Source organism: Anolis sagrei, chromosome 6, assembly GCF_037176765.1.
Source record: "Anolis sagrei isolate rAnoSag1 chromosome 6, rAnoSag1.mat, whole genome shotgun sequence".
Lineage (NCBI taxonomy): Eukaryota > Metazoa > Chordata > Lepidosauria > Squamata > Dactyloidae > Anolis > Anolis sagrei.
This window is the reverse complement of record NC_090026.1, coordinates 17,759,546-17,780,079: the sequence shown is the minus strand read 5'-3', so window position 1 is coordinate 17,780,079 and position 20,534 is coordinate 17,759,546. Positions and strand designations below refer to the sequence as shown.

Here is a 20,534-nt window from a genome sequence, read left to right as displayed (position 1 = left end):
TGCCATCAACTCCACTGGACCAGCCACGTTGTCCGAATGTCCTATCACCATCTCCCAAAGCAGATACTCTACTCTGAACTCAAGAACAGGGAAACGGAATGTTGGAGGACAGGAAAAGAGATTTAAAGATGGCCTTAAAGCCAACCTTAAAAACTGTGAACAAAGGGAGAAATGTGCCAAGAGGAAGGTGCATGAGTTTCCAGATAGAAGGCTGACTGGGGCAGACTTCTACCTGGAAACCAATGTCCTCATTGTATTGTCGAAGGCTTTCATGGCCGGAATCACTGGGTTGTTGTAGCTTTTTTCGGGCTATATGGCCATGTTCTAGAGGCATTCTCTCCTGACGTTTTGCCTGCATTTATGGCAAGCATCCTCACTACCTCTGAGGATGCTTGCCATAGATGCAGGCGAAACGTCAGGAGAGTATGCCTCTAGAACAGGGGTCCTTAAACTACGGCTCTGGGGCCGCATATGACCCTTCACCCGGCCGTCACTCAGAGTCAACTTAAGTCTGAAACGACTTGAAAGCACACAACAACAAGAACAACAACAACAATCCTATCTCATCAGTCAAAAGCAGACCACACTTCCCATTGAAATACTAATAAGTTTATATTTGTTTTCATTATTGTATTAAAAGTTTTTTTTTCGCACTACAAATAAGATAGTCCAATGTGGGCTAGGCAAAACTACGGTGAGGTGGATCTGTAATTGGTTAAATTGACGAACCCAGAGGGTGCTCACCAATGCTTCCTCTTCATCTTGGAAAGAAGTGACAAGTGGAGTGCCGCAGGATTCTGTCCTGGGCCCGGTCCTGTTCAGCATCTTTATTAATGACTTAGATGAAGGGTTAGAAGGCATGATCATCAAGTTTGCAGATGACACCAAATTGGGAGGGATAGCCAATACTCCAGAGGACAGGAGCAGGATTCAAAACGATCTTGACAGATTAGAGAGATGATTGGCCAAAACTAACAAAATGAAGTTCAACAGTGAAAAATGCAAGATACTCCACTTTGGCAGGAAAAATGAAATGCAAAGATACAGAATGGGGGACAATGCCTGGCTCGAGAGCAGTACGTGTGAAAAAGATGTTGGAGTCCTCGTGGACAACAAGTTAAACATGAGCTAACAATGTGATGTGACGGCAAAAAAAGCCAATGGGATTTTGGCCTGCATCAATAGCAGCATAGTGTCTAGGTCCAGGGAATTAATGCTACACCTCTATTCCGCTTTGGTTAGACCACACCTGGAATATTGTGTCCAATTCTGGGCACCACAATTCAAGAGAGATATTGACAAGCTGGAATGTGTCCAGAGGAGGGCGACTAAAATGATCAAGGGTCTGGAGAATAAGCCCTATGAGGAGCGGCTTAAGGAGCTGGGCATGTTTAGCCTGAAGAAGAGAAGGCTGAGAGGAGATATGATAGCCATGTATAAATATGTGAGAGGAAGCCACAGGGAGGAGGGAGCAAGCATGTTTTCTGCTGCCCTGGAGACTAGGATGCGGAACAATGGCTTCAAACTACAAGAGAGGAGATTCCATCTGAACACGAGGAAGAACTTCCTGACTGTGAGAGCTGTTCAGGCGTGGAACTCTCTGCCCCGGAGTGTGGTGGAGGCTCCTTCTTTGGAAGCTTTTAAACAGAGGCTGGATGGCCATCTGTCAGGGGTGATTTGAATGCAATATTCCTGCTTCTTGGCAGGGGATTGGACTGGACGGCCCATGAGGTCTCTTCCAACTCATTGATTCTATGATTCTATGTGCAGTGTGCATAGGAATTTATTCATGTTTTTTTTTTTTCAAATTATGATCCGGCCCTCCAACAGTTTGAGGGACTGTGACCTGGCCCTCTGTTTTAAAAAGTTTGAGGACCCCGGCTCTAGAACATATAGCCCGAAAAAACTGACAACAACCCAATGTTCTCATTGCAGGAGAAGATGCAGGTCAAGAATAGGGCTCCACAGCCACCTACGGACCCACCGCCAAGACACCACATCTGGAAGACAGTCATCCTCAAGCTACAAAGGATTGTCTGAGTAAGTAAGTAAATAGAGAAGTATTGTCGAAGGCTTTCACGGCTGGAATCACTAGGTTCTTGTGGGTTTTTTCGGGCTATAGAGCCATGTTCTAAATAGAGAAGCACTATCATTCCATAGCCCTGGCAGCAAAAGTGGCCTCAGTTTCACACCAAACTACAAACTCCAGATTTCGACACTGAGCTGTGGGTGGCAGTTTAAAGTGGAGTCAAAGTGCATTGATTCTACATTTGAGATGCACCTCTTGCCAGGTTTGCAATTGTCGGAAACTGTAGGTCCGACTTCCCCCCAGAAACCATGACAAAGGGACACCACCCTCGCTTTCATCCCCTCCGTAGCTTTCGTTTCTTTTCGGTCCACTTCGGAGGAAATCGCTTTCGGTTTCCATTTCCCAAGCTCCACGAGAAGCGGGTCTGCGGAAGGCTTTAAAAGCAGAGTGGAAACCGCCCATCGCTGGCAGTCTTGGCAGAGAGAGAAGGCGGAGAACCCACAGCATCGTTTACCTCCTTTTGCCGGGATCAAGAGCGGGTAAGTAACGGGACGGAGATGGGAATCCTGACCGGGCAGAGTTCTCTTGAGAGCTAGAAGTGAGGCTTCATGAATCCTAAAAATGCTTTGGGAGGGCAAAGAGTGGCTTTCCAGCATCTCAATTAGAACCCAAAGCTTTGGGAAAAGTTGCTTCGAAAATAGAATCCTAGAGTTGGAAGAGACCTCATGGGCCATCCAGTCCAACCCCATTCTTCCAAGAAGCAGGAAAATTGCATTCAAAACACCTCGGCAGATGGCCACTGCTGAACAACTCTCAGCACTAGGTTCTTGTAGGTTTTTTCGGGCTATAGGGCCATGTTCTAGAGGCATTTCTCCTGACGTTTCGCCTGCATCTATGGCAAGCATCCTCAGAGGTAGTGAGGTCTTGCTCTCCCCGGCAGGAGAGCAGGAGGCTGTAGCCCAGGTGACATCTCCTGCACAAAAAAGGCAAGCATAAAGGAACAACAAAACTGAGATGCTGTGAGTTTTTCGGGCTATAAGACCTCACTACCTCTGAGGATGCTTGCCATAGATGCAGGCGAAACGTCAGGAGAAATGCCTCTAGAACATGGCCCTATAGCCCGAAAAAACCCACAAGAACCTAGTGATTCCAGCCATGAAAGCCTTCGACAACTCTCAGCACCCCGGACAGATGGCCATCCAGCCTCTGTTTAAAAGCTTCCAAAGAAGGAGCCTCTACCACACCTTGGGGCAGAGAGTTCCACTGCTGAACAACTCTCAACACCCCCGACAGATGGCCATCCAGCCTCTGTTTAAAAGCTTCCAAAGAAGGAGCCTCTACCACACCCTGGGGCAGAGAGTTCCACAGCTGGACAACTCTCAGCACCCCCGAGAGATGGCCATCCAGACTCTGCTTAAAAGCTTCCAAAGTAGGAGCCTCTACCACATCTTGGGGCAGAGAGTTCCACAGCTGGACAACTCTCAGCACCCCCGACAGATGGCCATCCAGCCTCTGTTTAAAAGCTTCCAAAGAAGGAGCCTCTACTACACCTTGGGGCAGAGAGTTCCACTGCTGAACAGTTCTCACAGTCAGGGAGTTCTTCCTAATGTTGAGATGGAATCTCCTTTCTTGTAGTTTCTAGCATCCTAGTCTCTAGGCCAGCAGTAAACAAGCTTGCTCCTCCCTCCCTTTGACTTCCTCTCACATATTTATACATGGCTCTCAGCCTTCTCTTCTGCAGGCTAAACATGCCCAACTCTTTAAGCCGCTCCTCATAGGGCTTGTTCTCCAGACCTTTGATCATTTTAGTCGCCCTCCTCTGGACACATTCCAGCATGTCAATATCTCTCTTCAATTGTGGTGCCCAGAATTGAAGTAGTTGTAAACAGGAGGGAATTTCGTTACAATTAGTGTGTTACTGCGTTACGCTCCCAAAATAAATGCCTGTGAAAGGATGCATCTTCGACACCAGGCATGGGCAAACTTTGGCCCTCCAGGTGTTAGGAATTGTGGGAGTTGAAGTCCAAAACACCTGGAGGGCCAAAGTTTGCCCATGCCTGATCTACCCTATAAAATTAATGCAGCCTGACACCACTTTAAATGTTATGGAATCCTGGGAGTTGTAGCTTTAAAAGCTCTTTAGCCATATCTGCCAAAGAGTGCTGGTGCCTCGCTAATTTCAAACTCCCTGGATTCCATAGCCATGAACCACAGTGGTGTCAAACTACATTAATTCCATAGTGTAGATCAGGGGTGTGAAACTCATTTTTATTCAGAGCCACATCAGTGTAATGGTTGCCTTCAAAGGGCTAGAGAGAGGATCTGTGGATACAGAATCTGTGGATACAGAGGGCCAACTACAGAGGGCCGTGAATACATAGGGCTAACTATAATTTTTGTACTTTGTGGTGGATGTTTTGTAGTTTTTTAAAACTCTGTTTGGGTTCCCTCCCATCACTTTTGATTAACCTCCATGAGCGCTGGGGATAATGGGAATAGCCATCCAAAAGCATTTGGGGCTCTAAGGTTGGGAAAAGATTAGAAGATATTTGAAAGTCACACAGTCGCATCAGAAAGCCTTGTACCTAAATTCAAACCCCCATTTTCCTGACTAGACAGGACAAACTGTAGCGTGACAGATGCTATTGTATCACAACTCCCTTTGGCAATGATGATTTTAAGTTTTTAACATTTTACCTCATACATTTGGCCCGCCCCTCTTTGTCTGATTTTATTATGCTATTTTATATTGTTGATTTTGTTTCTTCATAACTGTAATTTTACTACTGTTATCAATCATAATGTAAATATCTGATATGCATTATGTATTTTAATTCACTGGATCAAATTTGGCACAAATACCTGATATGCCTATATTTGAATACTGTTGGGGTTGGGGGGTTATTTTTTTCATTTGGGAGTTGTAGTTGTAGGAATAGTTAACCTACAATCAAAGAGCATTCTGAACTCCACCAACAATGGAATTGAACCAAAGTTGGCACACAGAACTCCTATGACCAACAGAAAATACTGGAAGTGTTTGGTGGGCATTGACCTTGAGTTTGGGAGTTGTAGTTCACCTACATCCAGAGAGCACTTGTGCCGGCTGGACTGCCAACCTGAAGGTTGGGTTGCTGACCTGAAAGTTGCTGGTGAGCTTTCAGGTACGTGAAAGAAGCCTCCCGGCCATCCCTTGGGGAACGTCTCTGCAGATGGCCAATTCTCTCACACCAGAAGCAACTTGCAGTATGTTCTCAAGTTGCTTCTGACACAATTTAAAAAATTGCTTTTGGTGCCTGTGGAGATTTCCTTTAAAACAAATGAACCACAAACCTGGAATTTGGGCATATAATGAGTACATAGGATACAAAAGGAAGTGGATATATGAACCCCGCTTGAGCTACCTGTCATCATGCATCCATGTAGCTAGGAGAGTAAGTGTATATCTGCACTGTAGAGTTAATGTGGTTCTGACCTCACCTTAAGAATCACAGGAGCTGTAGTTTCAAAAGGTCTTTAGCCTTCTCTGCCAAAGAGTTCTGGTGTCTCGCCAAACGACATCTCCCAGGATTTCATAGCATTGAGTCGTGGCAATTAAGGTTGTGCCAAACTGCATCGGTTCTACAACAGAGATGCACCTTGTGTCAGGAAGGGATGTTGTGTTACCTTCCAGATGTTGTGTTGGACTACAACTCCTATATTTCCTACCCAGCATATCCAGTGTTGGACTTCAAATCCCATGACCTCCAGCTCCAATAATCAGTAGGGAAGAATACTGGGCACTACAGTCCAGCAACATTTAGTGTTGTATGTGATGAACTTGCATTTTCACCCCCAGTCCAAGCTTTTCTGTACCTGCTGGGCGCTGTCATGTTTGGCAGTCCTCCACAAAACAAGTAAAGAATAACTAATTGTTGCAAAGACCAGAGAGGGCCCTCCATAGAATGGCATGGGTGTACTGCAGAGCAAGCCTGGCAACTCATGCTGACTCACTGTGGCGGAAAGATAAATAAACAGCAGGGAATTGGGGATTAATTTGAACACTGCCTGATCGATGTAGACCAGAGTTCTGGAGGTTGAAATGATCAGCCCATCTGCCAGATCTCATAGATCTTGAAGTTACTTTTATTATTGGTCTGGATTAAGTGTAATTAGATTTAGAGTTGGTTATGAGGATGGCATGTTATGTCGAGCTCAGACATGTAATTTCTTTGTGTGGTTTATATGCAGTGTATTTACACGGTTTATGCTAACATAGTTCTGTTTGGATAACAGTTTGCACCATGTATTTTGTCATGTTATGTCGAGCCCCTGGTGACACAGTGGGTTAAAGCATTGAGCTGCTGAACTTGTTGACCGAAAGATCGCAGGTTCGAATCCAGGGAGTGGCGTGAGCTCCTGTTGTCAGCCGCAGCTTCTGCCAACCTAGCAGTTTAAAAATATGGAAACAAAAGTAGATCAATTAGGTACCACTCCGGTGGGAAGGTAACGGCGCTCCATGCAGTCATGCCCGCCACATGACCTTGGAGGTGTCTACGGACAATGCCAGCTCTTCGGCTTAGAGATGGAGATGAGCACCAACCCCCAGAGTTAGACATGACTGGATTTAATGTCGGGGAAAACCTTTACCTTTACTCTATGTGGATGACATTATTCTCTATGCCAGTGTTTCTCAACCTGGGGGTCGGGAGGGGGTGTCAGAGGGGTCACCAAAGATAATCAGAAAACACAGTATTTTCTGTTGGTCATGGGGGTTCTGTGTGGAAGTTTGGCCCATTCTATGGTTGGTGGGGTTCAGAATGCTCTTTGACTGCAGGTGAACTATAATTCCCAGAAACTACAAGTGCCAAATGTCAAGTCTATTTTCCCCAAACTCCACCAGTGTTCACATTTGGGCATATTGAGTATTCATGCCAAGTTTGGTCCAGATCCATCATTGTTTGAGCCCACAGTGCTCTCTGGATGTAGGTGAATTACAACTCCAAAACTCAAGGTCAATGCCCACCAGACCCTGCAGATATTTTCTGTTGGTCATGGGAGTTCTGTGTTCCAAGTTTGGTTCAATTCCATTGTTGGTGGAGTTCAGAATGCTCTTTGATTGTAGATGAACTATAAATCTCAGCAACTACAACTTCCAAATGACAAAATAAATCCTCCCCAACCCCACCAGTATTCAAATTTGGGCATATGGGGTATTTGTGCCAAATTTGGTCCAGTGAATGAAAATACATCCTGCATATCAGATATTTACATTATGAGTCATAACTGTAGCAAAATCACAGTTATGAAGTAACAATGAAAATAATATTATGGTTGGGGGTCACCACAATATGAAGAACTGTATTAAGGGGTCGTGGCATTAGGAAGGTTGAGAAGCACTGCTCTATGCCTTTAAGAAGAACTCTGCTCTCCTGAGAAGAGACTGAAATTGGGAAGCATTCACCCTGTAGAATTAATGCAGTTCAACCCCACTTTATCACTGCCATGGCTCAATGTTTCTGGGAGTGATAGTTTTGCAAGGTCATTAGCCTTCTCTGCCAAAGCGTGCTGTGCCTCACCAAACTACAACTCCCATGATTCCATTGCATTGAATAATGGCTGTTAAAGAGATGTCAAACAAGCGCTGGAAAGCTTTTTCCCCCCTTCTTTTTTGAAGTAAAGACCATACACATATTCCCCACTATTTAGCTGAAAGAAATACCTTTCTATGACTGATAGAGAGCCGTAAGGTAGCAGAGAAACATCAGGCAGCTGGAGGTAGATAACAATTTTCTTTTGAGTTTTGGTTTGAAAGATGACTCATTCCTTGTGGTTAATGTGTTTCGCAGACAGTAAGCAGGTAAGTCAGGGCTTTGTGGTTTTCTTCCCACAAAACCTCTTTGACCAGAGTAACGGATGAAAGAAAGAAAATAAGATGTACCTGCACATACCCCTGCAAGCATCACCTGCTTTCAAACCACTTCCACTTTTCTTAAGCCTCCAGATTAAGATCTCAGCAGTCTTTAAGTGGCCTAGTATAACAACAAGTACATAATATCACCTACAAATTCTTAGTGTGATTACATGTTATGTGGATGACCTCATTCTCTGTGCCTTTAGGAAGAACTCAGCTCTCCTGAGAACAGATCTAACTTGGGAAGCATCCACACCTTTTTCCCTATACTTTTTTTTCATTTTATGTAATTTTCTCTCCACTTTTGCAGGTTTGAGGATGTCTCAAGGGAAGAAAAAGAGGTAAGAATGGATGTATCTGGACTTACGTTGCTATATAGGCAGTCCCCAAATGACAAACAAGAGAGGTTCTGTAGGTTTGTTTTTAAGTTGAATTTGTATGTAAGTTGGAACAGGGACATTTTAAACTCCAGCCAAAGATTTTTTAAGCTTTGGGTAGCATAGTAAGGGTTAACACCCCTTCAGTGTTTGTTTTGTTGTAGATGCACAAGGTCTTTAGCCTTCTGTGCCAAAGAGTGCTGGTGCGTCACCAAACTACAGCTTCAGGGTTTTGTAGTATTGATCCATAGCAATTAAAATTGTGTCAAACTACATTAATTTTATTGTAGGTGCACCCTGGCATTATTATAATAATTATTTTAAATATACTGAGCCAGCCTTATAATATTTATTTATTAATTATTATTATTATTATTATTATTATTGACACAAAAACACAATATGTCACAGCAAACGAGATCTATATGCTGGATTTCATATCACAAAATCACAAGTCGACTGTGTGATGTATTTTTGAATGATGTGCGCAGATCCAAGTAAGGTAGCCTTTTGCAGTTGACAGATCATGATTTTGTCAATGTTTATGGTTTCCAAATGCCAGCTGAGATCTTTTGGCATGGCATCCAGTGTGCTGATGACCACTGGGACCACCTGTACTGGTTTATGCCAGAGCCTTTGCAGTTCGATTTTGAGGTCTATTATTAAATAATATTATCAATTATTATCATGATTATTATTATTATTACTAAATATGGCAAAAAATGAGCTTGCGACCCTCTTGCATGCAAATACAGCCAGCTACTTTAAACTGAGTTAGCCTATGAAATCTGTGGGATCATAATAAGATGTAACAGGACGTGGGATCCAATTAGAAATTACAATGTGACAATCCATCCCCGTTGATGGGTTGTCACCTTGTCGTGGTGAGGGGGCTTGGATGTTCCAATGAACCTGCACGTGTAACCACTGGAGTCATATACTTCCCGGAGGAGCTGTGGGGGAGTTTCTAGATCAAGCACAATCTGAAGACCTCGATGGTGGATCTGGAAGAGGATAACACGGTACATGTTACAACGGCTGTGAAGGCAGAAGAATGAGAAGCCACTGTTGTCGTGTTAACCATGCCACTGGTTGGGACCTCACTCTGTGAAGACTGTGTATTGAACAGCTGTGCACCAACCTCCACACATTGAAAAAAACTCATGCACAGGCGTCTTCCAAGAAAAATATAAACAAACCAACAAACGTCCCATGGCGATCAGTGAGTGGCAATGGGGGCAGGACTGTGAAATCTGGAAGCCCCTAGTCACAGACTGGCACATGGGCGGTGGATCTGGATTCAGTCATTCTACCTCAAGGTTGAAGGCAGTTGAGTAGTCAAGTCAAGTTGATTCGATGCTTAGACCATAGGTCTTTCACATATAAGGCAAATAGATGAAAACCAGATTATTAAGTACAATATAAAATACACAATTAAAATCCCATAAACATTAAAATGCTACATATATCGATGGTGGGATGCACCCTTAAAATACTACATAATGTACAGACTTGCACCTGTGTAATTAAAAACTAGGTAAAACCAAATAGATACAGCATTATTAAAATTACATAAACAGCCACTATTAGTTAAAAGCATTCCCAGCACAGTCGACTGCAATATCCGAAATTAGTCTCGTTCCGATTTTCTGTGCTGCCAGGGCAAAAAGAGACACCTTGTGAGTAACTACAGGGTTAGTAGTTGAGTAGACCAGCAGCTGTATCCATGACTGAGCAGCCCTTTTTTAGGATCCGCCCTGCTCACCCCACATGGGAAAGGGGCTAGAAAAGGTGCTCTAAACATAGTCTGTCTCTCTTATCCCTGACTGGACTGCCACATCCAGAGGGGTCACCACCCTGCGGCCAAAAATGAAAAATGAACTTTGGAACATGGAATGTACGGACACTGTTGGACAACACTGACAATGAACGCTCCGAATGCAAGACTGCTATTATTGCAAGGGAGCTGGGACACTAACAACGACATAGAAGCACTTCAGGAGACCCGGAAAGCAGGAGAGGGACAGCTGAAGGAAGAAAAAGGAGGCTACACCTTCTTCTGGAAGGGACTGCCTGAAGAAGAACGAAGAATACATGGAGTTGGCTTTGATCAGAAATGACCTGGTGAAGCACCTGACTGAAGCACCCATTGGCATTAACAAATGACTCCCAACCATCCAAATTAACCTTGCCAAAAACCAACAGGCAACCATCAGAAGTGCCTATGCACCAACCCAAGATGCAGATGAAGACATCAAAAAACATTTTTACTATCAGCTGGACACCATCCTATCGGAGATACCTAAGGAGGACAAAATCATCCTCCTGGGAGATTTTAATGCAAGAGTTGGGTGAGACTTCGACCTGTGGCCAGGGACCATAGAAAAAGACAGGATTGGAAACAGCAACTCGAATGGCATCCTGCTTCTCACCAACAACCTTGTCATCACCAACATGCTCTTCCGCCAGAAAAACAAGCTCAAAACATCATGGAAGCATCCCCGGTCAAAGCATTAACACCTTTTAGACTATGTAGTTACACATTCTAGATACCTTCACAACGTGCTTCTCACAAGAGCCATGATAGGTGCTGATGACTGCTGGACAGACTACAGGTTAATCTGATCCATGACGGCTATCAAGATCACCCCCAAACACACACTCCAAGGAAATCGCTCCATTTGGAAATCAATGCATTTCTCAACTCCTTCTTCACTATCCTCTCATTGCTGATGTTGCTTAAAACATTCAGCTGTGCTCTTGGATAGGCTTGGAGGAGCAAGGAATACTCAAGGTGTGGCATTAATGCAATTTAATCCCACTTTAACTACCATAACTCAGTACTGTGGAATCTTAAAAGTTGCAGATGTTCAAGGTCTTTAGCCTTCCGTGTCAAAGAGTGCTGGTGCGTTACCAAACTACAGCTTCGGGATTTTGTAACATTGAGCCATGACAATTAAAGTAGTGTCAAACTGGATTAATTCTATAGTAGGTGCACCCTGCATGTCCCCTCTCTGATGAAATGAAAATCACACATAGTTCACGTTGGATCATCCCGTGCACTGCCTTGCCAGAGAAAGAAAATATGCCACACAGATGAACAGTAAAGAACAAGTAGTTTACACTTCATAATTTAGAACAATATATTTACAATCATGTGATCAGTTGCATTGACCCACATAATGTCCTTTTATGAGAGATTTAAAATGGTCTTTTTTTGTCCATGTGGAGAATCTTCCTCCAGCAGCTCATGAAGCAAGAGCACACTGTTGTACTCCAGAGCAGGATTCCCTCTGACTTTAAACACCACACAGATGGGTTAAAATATTAAGCAGTTTATTGAGGGTAATAAAAGCCACAGCAATAAAAAGCAATGTACAGTAAAAAGGTAAATAATAACAAAGGCACTTAAATCCATGAATCAAACAAAAACAAGAGTCCAAGAACTTGGCATGAAGATCTTAACATGAATCCAACATTGCTTCGTCTGAAGTCAAATTCCGTACTTGGCACTTATATCCCTGCCCTAATTTCCAAACAACTAGGAAAGGTTCTTTGTTAATTTTGTTTTCACTTCTAACTTCTGCTATAATCTGGCTGAGCACAGGAATTGTTGACCTGTTTGTCTTTGCTGACTGAAAGTAATTCTCCTGTTCAATGCTTCACTGCTAATCCCATCATTAAAATCTCCACCTGGAGATAACTGACCAGGGAACTGTGGTACAGAGCCTTTCCCAAGCTCAAGACCTTGAGAATCCTCGTGCAGCAATACAGTCCTCTGCGACCCATCATCTAAACTGCATTTAGGTCCCACATCTCCAAAACCAGGCTCAGGAAACAAAACATCATCCCCATTCCCTTCAGGAACATCTTCAAGGGCAGCATCCCCATTTCTGTCAGGGAAATCAGCTTGAATATTAACATCATTGCCATTCCCATCATCCAAAACAACCTGACCATCAGACACAATTGCAGACTAAACAGACAGACATACAACACACACTCCAAAATCTGTCTCCCTTTCTACTTCTCTTTGAGCACCTGCATAGCTCAAGCCTGAAAAATGCAACAGTATCCAAAAGTCCTAGTCTGACTTGGCCACGGTGGTCCATGGTTTTGTTACATCCCAAATAGATTACTGCAAAGCGCTCTATGTGGGTTTGCCTTTGAAGACTGTTCAGAAGCTTCAACTGGTCCAAAGGGCGGCAGCCAGGTTACTAACAGGAGCGGCGCTCAGGGAACAAACTACTCCTCTGTTGCGTCAGCTCCACTGGCTGCCAGTTTGCTACTGAGCACAATTCAAAGTGCTGGCTTTAGCCTATAAAGCCCTAAATAATTCCAGCCCAGCTTACCTGTCTGAACGTATCTCCTCCTATGAACTATCTAGGAGCTTAAGATCATCTAGGGAGGCCCTGCTCTCGAACCTCTCTGCCTCGCAAGTACCATTGGCAGAGATGAAGGACAGGGCCTTCTCGGTGATGGCCCCCTGGCTATGGAACTCCCTCCCCAGGGATATTAGATTGGCCCCCTCCCTCCTGACTTTCCGAAAAAAAGTAAGGACCTGGCTCTTTGAGCAAGCTTTTGAGAATGCAGCAGAATAGATAGCACGGAACAATGAATGATGAACATGGAATGGCCAGACGATGTTACCGGATAACATTTTTAACAAGATGACACCAATGATTATATGCTTTAATGGTTTTTATATATGTTTTATAATTTTGATCGTTTTTAATGGCACTTCTATGAATGCCTGACATTGAATTGTGCCAATCTGCAACCTGCCTTGAGTCACCGTATGGCTGAGAAAGGAAGGCTATAAATATTGTAAATAAATAAATAATAGGCTTAACCATCTCCCTGGATGTAGCCAGATCAATCAGCTTCATACATCTTATTTTACAGTTGACGCACACACAGTGACTGATTTCTTGTGTGCTCCAACATCCTCCCCCTTTCGTGGGCAACACTAACCATTAAACTTCCTACCTGTCTCTTTTCTTCAGGAAGGGCTTCCGACAGAGATCACCTCCCGTCCTTGAATACTTGCAGGGTATCCTTCGCAAATACCCAGATGGGGGTCAGATCTTAAAGGTGAGTTTTGGTTTTAAAAGGATTGAGTTCAACATGTTTTTATATCTGGGTTTCTGAGATGGACATAGACAAGAGTTATTTGGATGAAGACAAATTTGAATGTAGGTAGAGTTGAGAAACCCCTTCCCATCTCTCTTTCCATGATGAACCAAATTGAGAAAATTGTATCTGTGAGAGATTTTGTGGATTCTTTTTCCCTCAGAGCTCCTCTTGATTCTTATGTATTCACACCATTTCTTCCCAAAGGAACTGATCCAAAACGCTGATGATGCAGGAGCTGAGGAAGTGATCTTATTCTACGATGACCGGAGTTTTGGAACGCAGCGCCTTTTTTCCGAGGGGCTGGAGAGCACCCAAGGTACGGAGGATAGGCAGTCCCCGAGTTACAAACATCCAACTTAGAAGTTACAAACTGAGCTGAGACGACAGGTAGTGAGATAAATCTACCGCTAGAAAGGAGAATGCTTGGATACTCTCTTGTTTTGGTTTGTTTCCATCCCAAAAAAACAGGAAAAGAACCTTAGAGTTTGGCTTCAGTATGTCTTTCTTGTTTTGTTGGTAAAACAAACAAACCAATGAGAATCAGTGTGTATCCTGAAGACAGTAAATGAAAGCACAGAGCAAATCTTTGTGGTTTGTTTAGTGGCTCCCGATGCAAGCAGCCTGTGCATGAGTCAAACCAGGGTTCCCTCATTTTCTTTACTTGCTTTGTTATGTAAAATGAGCTGGTGTTATTGTGGGATGTTATCGAACTTCAGAGCTCAGGAAAATTACTTGCTCAGATTTCAATTCCCAGAATCTTCTAGACAGTCTCGGCTCTCTTCCTTGCTTTGTTGTGCCAGTCCTTTTTACTTTTTTTTTGCCCATGATTGATTCTCAAGTAAACATGCTAAAACACGCATGAATTTTAATTTGTGCTGGAATTGTTATTTTTTAAAAACGTTGCCTTAAGAAAATGACACTTTACATCAGCGAGCACAATGTCTATGGGTACATCTACACTGTAGAATGAATGTAGTGTGACACCACTTAAACTGCTGTGATCCAATGCTGTAGAATCCCAGGAGTTGTGGTCTTACAAGGTCTTTAGCCTTCTCTACAAAGGATGTTGGGGCCTCAACAAACTAAAACCCCAGGATTCTAGAGCATTGATCCATGGCAGTTGAAGTAGTGTCCAAACCACATTAATTCCACAGTGTAGCTGTATCCCTCTAGATTAGGAAAGATTGGCCTTGGTGTAGACAACGCAGCAACCATGTCTCTCCCAATCCTTTTTCTAACATGGATTCATAAAAGGGACAGCAATCATCATTCCAGGATTATTCATTCTCTTCCTCCCTAAGGCTCCATCTGCACTGCCATATGAAATCCAGATTATCTGCTTTGAACTGGATTATATGGCATATATATTCATATAACCCAGTTCAAAATAGATAATTTGGAACCAGATACTGGATTATATAGCAGTGTAGATAGAGTCTAACTTTTCAAAGTAACTGTTAATTCAGTATATCTGTACAAGTCTATTCCTCAAAGATTTCACTCTTGCAGTGGTTCTCAACCTGTGCGTCCCCAGCTGTTTTGGCCTTCAACTCCCAGAAATATGGAGCCCCCAGTGGTGCAGTGGGTTAAGCCCCTGTGCCGACAGGACTGAAGACCAACAGGTTGCAGGTTCAAATCTGGGGAGAGCGCGGATGAGCTCCCTCTATCAGCCCCAGCTCCTCATGCGGGAACATGAGAGAAGCCTCCCACAAGGATGATAAAACATCAAAACATCCGGGCGTCCCTTGGGCAGATGGCCAGTTCTCTCACACCAGAAGTGACTTGGAGTTTCTCAAGTCGCTCCTGACATGACAAAAAAAACAAAAAAACAAAAACAACAACAACCCAAAAACTCCCAGAAATCCCAACAGCTGGTAAACTGGCTGTGATTTCTGGGAGTTGTAGGCCAAAACATCTGGGGACCCACAGGTTGAGAACTGCTGTCTATGGGTTTTTGAATATGGCTGCCTTTGATGTCCAGTGTGTGTCCATTAGGCTTGGGTAAGTTAGTTCGTAAGCTTCTAAAATCGTAATTAATTCGGATTAAATTACCTTTTGATCCAATTTCGAGCCATGCAAAAATAGTGGGAGGAGCAATTCCGAACTGAAACAACTTCCCCATTGTTCGGAATTGTTTTCGGATGTGGCTTTGCACGCCCGGCGATGCAAAGAGGGACGAGGTGGCCGTGGGTAAGAACAGCTCTTCCTGAAGGCTACTGGGGGCGTGGCCTTCAGGAAAAGCTGTTCTTAGCCACGCCCACCTCATCCCTCTTTGCATCGCCAGGCATGCAAAGCCGCCAATGCAAAGAGGGACGAGGTGGGCGTGGCTAAGAGCAGCTCTTCCTGAAAGCCACGCCCACAGTAGCCTTCAGGAAGAGCTGTTCTTACCCACGGCCACCTCGTCCCTCTGCAATCCATCGCCGTTCGTTGCCACCCAAGGAAGGGAAACTGCGAGGTTAGTTTTAAAATCCGTGCTTAGCCACGCCCGCCTTGTCCCTCTGCATCGCAGCTCCCCGCAAGGGAAGGAAGGGAAAATGTGAGATTTTAATGGTTCTGGAGGGAGGGAGGGGCACCTTCCATTAATGAAGCAAATTGGGTTTCCTGATATTTCCGATCTTTTTTTCAAGAAAATTTCGGAAATCATTTCAAAATCGAATCGCCAGCGCCTCCTACATCCGAAACGAGTTTTGAACCTTTTTTTTTTTTTGATCACCCAAGCCTAGTGTCCATATTAATGGGAAGACCTGCTGTTTGTCCCATATAGGCTACTAAAGGACGTTTTTGGTAGGCGTGGGCAATCATAATTAATTTGGTCTTGTAATGCTAATTCATGATTAGCATTACAATTCATTCATTCATGGAAGGTTCGCATTGTTATCTCACTGAAGCCCCATCTACACTGCCATATAATCCAGTTTGAAACTGCACTGTCAGCGTGGACACACATGATCCAGTTTGATGCAGTTAGGCTGGATTATATGATCATATAATGCAGTTTAAAACTGGATTATATGGCAGTGTAGATGGGGCCCAAGAATATCTGCCATTGGTAGCTTTAGGAAGTTTGTGTGCAAGAAGTTACTTTCCTAAGCTCTAGTTCACCAGCTGAAATTCACCTGTGTAGCTTTTTTGAGAAATGCAAACAAGCATGAAAAAGAGTCATATATAAATAGAGTCATCTTGACATGCTCACATTTTTCTCTCTTAGGCCCTGCACTTCTGGCTTATAACAATGGCATATTTTCGGAGGCTGATTGGAAGGGGATTGAAAGTCCAGGCATCAGTCACAAGAAGAAAGACCCCATGACAGTTGGACGCTTTGGTTTGGGCTTCAATTCAGTCTACCACATGACAGGTGAGAATCTATCTACACCTTCATTTAGGAGACAACTTTTCTTCAGAGTCACATGGCACACTGTGAGAAAAGGGGAGCAATATATGGGTGCATCTATAAGGTAGAATAAATGCAGTTTGAAACCACTTTAACTGCAGTGGCTCAGTACTTTGGAATCATCGAAGTTGTGGTTTCATGAGACACCAGCAGTTTTTTAGGTGGAGCAGACTAAAGACCTTGTGAGACAACATCCCTCATAATTCTATAGTATTGAGCTGTAGCAGTTAAAGTGATATCAAACTGCATTAATTCTACAGTATAGATGCACCCTAAGTAAGACTTCATTTACACTGGGTTCCGTTCTTCATTTTAATAGTAAGTCTCAAGCAACCAGAAACTAAATCCCCATGGGTGCTGGAAAACTGAGGAGTGTGTGTGTGTGTATGTGTATAAACTTTTAAAGTGAATTTCTTCTCCTTCAGAATGCAGATAAACTTCATTTAGAAATTGGATTGTATGGCAGTGTAGATGGGGTCTTTGAGCAATTTGGTAGGTCATACGGGAGAGTGGGACAGAAACTAGTTATGTATATGAGCATAGGAGAAAAGCACAAATAAAAACACCTAGTATTATTTGTGGCAGAATGAAAATCATGCGTAGTTTACGTTTTATCAGTCCACACACTGTCTTGCCAGAGAAAGAAATCTGCTACACAGATAATCAGTAAAGAAGAAGGAGTTTCTTCTTTGTAATTCAGAGCAACATATATCCAATCATGTGAACAGTTGCATTGACTCACACAATGTCTTTTGAGAGAGATTCAAATGGTCTTCAGGTATCCATGTGGAAGGTCTTCTTCCAGCAGCTCGTGAAGCAAGAACTGTCTCTCTCTGTAAGCTCCTGCACAGCTAAAATCTAATTATGTAACTGTTACCAAACCCCCCTGGCTCAGCTGGCTTCTTGGGCGTAGCCCAAGCAATCAGTTTCATCCTTTGCATTTTCAGTTAACACACTCACCAACTGATTTTTTTTTACATGCCCTAACATTATTCACACACACACACACAAGTAAAAAGGAGGGTAGAGATTGTAGAGCTCTGGTTAGTAAATTAGTCCCTCCTTACTTTAAGGAAAAAACTAAAGACGTGGTTTTGGAGCCAGGCCTTTGGCTAGTGGGCACAGCAGCACTTTAGGCACTGAACCCGGACAATAGGATTGTTTGAAAATTGGAAATGGCTTTATGACCTGTGATTATGTAATTTTAATTAATATCGTTGTTTAATTGTTTTGTGATGGATTTTACATTGCTGTTTTATATTGTTGTTTTGATACTGTTGGCATTGAATTGTTGTCTGTGTTAGCCGCCCTGAGTCCACCCTCGGAGGGGAGAAGGGCGGGATAGAACTGGTCTAAATAAAATAATAAAAATAATAAATAAATCAGAGTTATATCATTATCTGTTATATCACCAAAGAAGAGGAAGGGGATTTTTTGGGGGGGAGGGCACAGAAAAATTACATTTGTTATAATTATTACATCCATTTCTTCCACACAAATATTATTATACACATCATCTAAAAATTTAACAAGTCCAAATGTCCTCTATAGCAAAGCAGATACAGTCTGTTGTCATCTGATGTCAAGGCTTGTAGTCGTATCATTTCATATCCGGTACTCTTTCAACATTCTTTTCCAGTTCTTTGGATGTAGTTATTCTAATTATTGCCATATAGATCCATGGAATTCAATCCTTTTGTTAGTAAATTTGTGTGGTATACATGAAAATTCACTATGTCACATTGTCATAGTTTTCTCTCTTTAACACTTCAGAACAATTATATATTTGTGTGTGTGTATCTATGTTGTTGTAAAATACCTAAATTGCAAGGTTTACAATAATCTCTGTTCAAATTAAAAAGTACTACTGTATCAATTATCTAAGGCCTCTAGAGTCTCTTAAATGTAGAATGTGTTAACAGTACACAATGATTCTGTATACAATTTGTATTCTTAGTCGACAACTCCTACTGAGGTTATCTTGGTTTTTTTTAATGAATTCAATAAAGGGGTTCCGTTCTTCATTTTAATAGTAAGTCTCAAGCAACCAGAAGTAAATGCCCATGGGTGCTGGAAAACTGAGGAGTGTGTGTGTATAAACTTTTAAAGTGAATTTCTTCTCCTTCAGATTTTCCATCTATATTGTCTGGTGAGTATCTGCTTGTACTGGACACTCAAGCCACAGCATTGGAAGATGGTGGCGAACGCTGGGAAGTAGACGAATGGGAAGATGCAACTGACCAGTTCCAGCCATTTTGGGATTCACTGGCCTCGCTTGGCAAGCCTTGCCCAACTTCTGAGGGCTACTTCCCGGGCACCCTGTTTCGCTTTCCATTGCGACAGAGTCCCTCAAAGATCTCAGAAAATTTGTATAGTACAGAACGAGTGCGGGAGCTGCTTCTCGCTTTTTTGAACGACGCTCCCATTAGCTTGCTTTTCCTCAGAAATGTCCGCAAAGTGACATTGGGTCTCATTGGGTCTGATGGCACCATCACTGAGCTCCTGAGAGCAGAGACGACCACAAATCCACTCAACGGACCGGGCCGTGTTGAAGATGCCACCAGTGCCAAATTGGACACAACTGCCCACATCAAAAAGCTTGCTTTAGATGGCACTACTGTTGACAAACAAGCCACCAGCAATGAGTGGCTTGTGTTGACAGCTGAAGCTAAAAGGGATGCTTACCCAGAGCTGTGGGTTCTCGCTGAAAATGTGAGTTCTAGTCCGACATTGTCTTTGGCTTACTGTTTACAAGGGAAGTGCGTGGGGCGCCTCAGTTGCGTTCTACCACTTCCCGCCACAGAAGAAAACCTAACAGGCTTGCCGGCACACATCAGTGGCCCTTTCCAATTGACAGATGACCGCAGGCATGTGCAGTGGTCTGAAGAGGGGTCCCAAGCACGTGGGGCCGATGGCCGTTGGAACCACTTGCTTATGGAGGAGATGTTGCCTGCCTCTTATTGCCAAATGGCATTGCAGGCTGTGGGTCATTCCAGCGACCCCTATGGAGCTTGGCCAGACCCAGGCCAAAGCCAGCAACTCCGCTACAAGCCTTTGATAGCTGAGATCTGCCGGAAGTTGATGGACGTGAAACTGTTGGTGCGGGTTGGTGGTGGAATCCCTCGCTTTCTCCATCCCCGGGAGGCCATCCTCTTGCCAGAGAACGTGAAAGAGACACCAATGGGTTTGGCAGTGGAGAAGGCCCTCAGTTTGGCAGGGACACTGCTAGCTGAGGCCCCTGTCCATGTCCGACGAGCCTTGGCCTTGGGTGCCGGAAATGGGCCAACAGTGCAGGAGGCCACCACCAAGTTTGTGAGAGAGACCCTGCGGAGAGCAACCAACATCTGGAGTCAGCTCTCCCTGTTGGAGAAAAAGCTGCTGTTGGAATATGTGGTTGGAGATGAGTGCTATCAAGAACTGAATGGTCTACCACTGCTACCAATGACTAATGGGCACTTCACTTGCTTTGGAGCGTCTGGAGAGACTGTATTTGTTGAGAACCAGAGTTTCCCCAGGTGAGCAACTTTTCCATACTTTTGAACCTCAAAGTGACAATGGCTGCTTCTACACTGCCAAATGATGTAGTTTGAACTATATTATATGGTCAGTGTACTGTAGACCCATATGATGCTGTTCAAACCACATTATATAGGTCTATGCTGTCTCTTACTTCCAAATGCTTGTCTCTTATTGCCAAATCATGTTGCT

At 43.6% G+C, this 20,534-nt stretch overlaps 1 protein-coding gene across 1 annotated transcript in view; it reads left to right on the top strand.

The window, feature by feature from the left end:
• Positions 1 to 2,436: 2,436 nt before the first annotated feature.
• Positions 2,437 to 20,534, top strand: part of LOC132777821 (sacsin-like) — a 34,270-nt gene continuing 16,172 nt past the window's right edge. Inside the window, exons 1-6 of the mRNA XM_060780297.2 lie at positions 2,437 to 2,568; positions 8,233 to 8,263; positions 13,306 to 13,393; positions 13,640 to 13,751; positions 16,644 to 16,790; positions 18,955 to 20,341. Of these exons, the coding sequence (XP_060636280.2) occupies positions 8,241 to 8,263; positions 13,306 to 13,393; positions 13,640 to 13,751; positions 16,644 to 16,790; positions 18,955 to 20,341 (1,757 nt within the window). The 5' untranslated portion in view covers positions 2,437 to 2,568; positions 8,233 to 8,240. The remainder of the gene's footprint in view (positions 2,569 to 8,232; positions 8,264 to 13,305; positions 13,394 to 13,639; positions 13,752 to 16,643; positions 16,791 to 18,954; positions 20,342 to 20,534) is intronic.